The sequence below is a fragment of the Bison bison genome, unplaced genomic scaffold, assembly GCF_000754665.1.
Source record: "Bison bison bison isolate TAMUID 2011002044 unplaced genomic scaffold, Bison_UMD1.0 scf7180017864495, whole genome shotgun sequence".
Taxonomy (NCBI): Eukaryota; Metazoa; Chordata; class Mammalia; order Artiodactyla; family Bovidae; genus Bison; species Bison bison.
In genome coordinates, this window is record NW_011495054.1 from 6,710,461 (window position 1) to 6,714,755 (window position 4,295).

Here is a 4,295-nt window from a genome sequence, read left to right on the forward strand (position 1 = left end):
GCAAACCGACTTCTGCGGGCCGAACTGCCCCAAACAGGGAAGTGCGGGGAGCGGACCACCGCGCGCCGCGGCGGGGGGGTAGGCGAGGCTAGCCACCCGGGCCGGGTTCCGCTCAACCTCACCCACCTCCAATCCCATACCGGGAATCAGAGCATCGTACTGAAAACAGAAATGAAACTCTCTTGCTTAGCCTAGGATCTCGACCTGAAAAACTCGATCTAGCCTTTATCATCCCCTTTACTCCTGCCCCAGGTCCCTCATATGGTTCGGTCCACAACTGGGCCTCTTCCATCGGCTCTGCGGTCAGAGGGGGGGTGACAATAGGCTCCTGGACCAAACCATTCTAGTTCCTGACTCTCTTGCAGCCTTTTTGGACCTGGGGAGATCCTGCCACGATTGGTCAGGAGCCATTTTGGAAGTGGGCAACACCAACCAATTTTCAAGTAGGCATCATAAACTCTTGGAGAAGTGGCGTTAAGTAGTTGCCCCATGAGAGGATGGTTCTAGCTCAGAGCTTCTCAACTTAAGCACATTTTGAACCACATAAATTTGATATATTTGTTTTTGCTGTTCTGGTAACTCTAATTCTTCTATTTTTTACTTTGGATTTATTTTTATTTTTTATACAGTTTTTAAAAGTTGCTTTCCATTTACAGTTTTTACCAAATATTGGTTATATTCCTGGTATTGTACAATACACCTTGAGTTATGTTACACCCAATGGTTTGTGCCTCCCACTCCCCCACACTTACATTACCCCTCTCTCCACTGGTAAGGACTAGTTTGTTCTCTGTATCTGTGAATCTGCTTCGTTTTTGTTGTGTTTATAACTTTGTTGTCATTTTTAGATTCCACATGTAAGTGATGTCATACTGTATTTGTCTTCCTCTATCTTACTTCACTTAGTATAACGCCCTCAAAAGTCCATCCTTGTTGCTGCAAATGGCGAATTTTCACTCTTTTTTTTTATGACTGAATAGAGTACCATTGGAGAAGGCAATGGCACCCCACTCCAGCCCTCTCGCCTGGAAAATCCCATGGATGGAGGAGCCTGGTGGGCTGAAGTCCATGGGGTTGCTAAGAGTCCGACACGACTGAGCGACTTCACTTTCACTTTTTCACTTTCATGCATTGGAGAAGGAAATGGCAACCCACTCCAGTGTTCTTGCCTGGAGAATCCCAGGGGCAGGAGAGCCTGGTGGGCTGTCGTCTATGGGGTCACACAGAGTCGGACACGACTAAAGTGACTTAGCAGTAGCAGAATACCATTGTAGAATGCTACATACTGAGGGAACGTTGTGCAACATAATAAAGACCCTATAAGACAAACCCACAGCTAACATCATACTGAAGGGTGAAAAGCTGAAAGCATTTCCTCTAAGATCAGGAGCAAGGATGCCCACTTGCATCACTTTTATTCAACATAGTTTTGGAAGTTCTAGGCACAACAATCAGAAGAAAGAGAAATAAAAGGAATCCAAATTGGAAAGCAAGACAGGAACCACATAAAACTTTTTGTGGGAGGGTGGGATGATTTGGGAGAATGGCACTGAAACATGTATAATATCATATATGAAACGAGTCACCAGTCCAGGTTCGATGCACGATACTGGATGCTTGGGGCTGGTGCACTGGGACGACCCAGAGGGATGGTATGGGGAGGGAGGAGGGAGGAGGGTTCAGGATGGGGAACACATGTATACCTGTGGCGGATTCATTTTAATATATGGCAAAACCAATACAATATTGTAAAGTTAAAAAATAAAATTAAATTAAAAAAAAAGAAATGAAAAAAAAACAACAACTTTATGTGGGGATGTTGGGCAGAATCCCCGCAGTTTCTACCCACTAGATGTCAGTAACACTCCTGCCAAAATGTCTCCAAATGTACCCTGGAGGAGAAAAATTCATACCCCCACCCCCCTACTTTGAGAAGCACTGTTCTGCCTCAACTCCAAACTGGGTTATGATTCAAAGTTACCTAAGTTGCTGGTTTATTCCACATACGAGTGTCCTTTATTTTTTAATTTGGGGTTATGGCCGAAAGGACTAATAGATAATACTTACACTTGACCACAGTCAGCCAAACTTAAGTTCATTCTTTGGGTTTCACCCTAAGACACTATAGTTCCTTGATTCAATGAAGAACCAAGTCAACTCACGGCTGCTCGCCAGCCTGCGCTTTCTGCACAGCTGTCCACAACTAGACCACATAGCCAGGCAAAGTTATTTGATGCATCCTGAAAGCGTACTCTCTGCCTCCTCTGCTTATGGACATCAGCTTTTCAGACGCCTGCAACAACAGCTGTTCAAGAATCCTGGCCTAATCCTTTCTCCACACATGTTGAGGCCAGAAGATTTGTGAGTCTGTGAACCAGAACAGGATGCAGGAGCATCAGGATGGAACCCAGAGGCTCTAATTGTGGAATGTGTGGGGTTTATGTGGTTATGCCCACACCACACATTTATAAAAATGGAGAGATGAACCAAAGACCAGTGCTCCTGAGACCCCTTCCAGGACTTCCTATCCTTTCAGAAGTCTTGGGCATTTTAATCCTCTGCCTCGTCATCTTTCCGTATTTATTGAACATTTCTCTTTATTTATTAGTGAAAAAACTCCACAATGGCTGCTCACCAGAGTACCTGGAGGTCAAGACAGTTTCTGGCCCACAATAGCCATGGAATATTTGCCAAATGGGGATCATAGTTGTGCTTACACATATGTAATACATACAATGTTCATTAGCATTAGGACCACATCTCTGCTCGATTTCAGACTGATTAAATTCATTTCATTGTGTTTATGTAGTCCTGTAAATTAGGTTATCTATTCTCACCCTCAAAGGAAAAAAAAAGTTGTGATTAGGAAATAATAGCAGTATTTAATTCCAGTAAGAGGAACAACTATTACTGAGTGCTTACTATGGGGCAGGCACACTATATGCTTCTGTAAGTTACTCCATTTGTCCTTAGTAAATATTTCGCTTTTGCATGTCATGTAAGGGTTTTGCTGAATATTCTTCGTCCTCTCCCTCTTTTTTTCCTCTTAACACCCCTTTAAAAATGTAAAAATCATTTTTAGGTAACAAGCTATACAAACGTGAATCATGGGCTTGAGGTAGATAGACTACCTCCACTTTCCAGATAAGATTAAAACTGCAGCATAGGGAAACATCTAATATATTCCTACTTGTTTTATTGTAGATCTAGTACAGTTGAATGTAACTCCATAAATACAGAAAATTTCGTCTTCTTGGCTCACTGCTCCTTCTCCAGTGCCCAGAACAGTGTGTGGAACATAGTACATGGTCAATAAATGTGCATTCCTGATAATTTCAGTATTATCTATGTGTGCTTAGCCACTCAGTCCTATCTGACTCTGCGACTCCAAGGACTGTAGCCCCGCCAGCCTCCTCTGTCCATGGGGATTCTCCTGGCAACAGTACTGGAGTGGGTTGCCATACCCTCCTCTAATGGATCTTCCCAACCCCAGGGATCAAACCCAGGTCTTCAGCACTGCTGGCGGATTCTTCACCGTCTGAGCCACCCAAGGAAGCCCAAGAATACTGGAGTGGGTAGCCTATCCCTTCTCCAGGGGATCTTCCCGACCTAGGAACTGAAACGGGGTCTCCTGCATTGCAGGCGAATTCTTTACCAGCTGAGCTACCAAGGAAGCCCTGGTCAATAAATATTTGTTGAATAAAGGAACGAATAAATAAGTGAACGTGGCCAAAGTTATGCTAAATGACTTGACGAATGATTGCCTCAAGAAGGCTGTGGCTGCATACCTTTGGTCACTACATTATGCTGCTTCCCTTGATATTAATCAGCACTGGGAGGAAGTGAATCTCTTCCAGAGAGGGAGACCCCCCCCAAATTAAAGAGGTTTAGAAACAGGAGAGGAGACACCTGCCCTCACTCAAAATGGCGACAAGGAAGCGTGCCCTTTCCGGTCACGTGACCTGCCCGTCGCCGAAGGGCACCTCCCCGCGCGTGCGTGCTGCGCCGCGGCTGTGAGGCGCTGGAGGGGAGAGGCGGCCGCCGCCAGCGCCGCTGCGGGGACCCGTTAGAGCGGAAGCGCAGGCCGCCGCCGCCGCCTTCACTGTCCCGGGGCCCCAGGGTTCCCCGGCAGGGGGGGAGGCGGGAGCCATGTCGAAGCGGCTCCGGAGCAGCGAGGTGTGCGCTGACTGCAGCGGGCCGGGTGAGTCGCACCGGCCGGGCCCGCTCCCCTCAGCTCTCCTGGCCAGGACCCCTGCCCCGGGGCCGCCCCCTCGGGCCGGGAGGGTTCGGGCAGT

At 46.9% G+C, this 4,295-nt stretch overlaps 2 protein-coding genes across 8 annotated transcripts in view; one reads left to right on the forward strand and one right to left on the reverse strand.

Annotated features, from left to right (window-relative positions):
• Nucleotides 1-138, reverse strand: part of ANKRD13A (ankyrin repeat domain 13A) — a 34,929-nt gene extending 34,791 nt beyond the window's left edge. The window contains exon 1 of the mRNA XM_010828842.1: nucleotides 7-138. Coding sequence (XP_010827144.1) covers nucleotides 7-138 — 132 coding nt within the window. The remainder of the gene's footprint in view (nucleotides 1-6) is intronic.
• A 3,873-nt stretch (nucleotides 139-4,011) lies between these two features.
• The window catches only part of GIT2 (G protein-coupled receptor kinase interacting ArfGAP 2), a 41,697-nt gene continuing 41,413 nt past the window's right edge, over nucleotides 4,012-4,295 (forward strand). For all 7 annotated transcript variants that reach the window (XM_010828649.1, XM_010828651.1, XM_010828650.1 and 4 more), the window contains exon 1: nucleotides 4,012-4,201. In XM_010828649.1, the coding sequence (XP_010826951.1) occupies nucleotides 4,150-4,201 (52 nt within the window). In that variant the 5' untranslated portion in view covers nucleotides 4,012-4,149. The remainder of the gene's footprint in view (nucleotides 4,202-4,295) is intronic.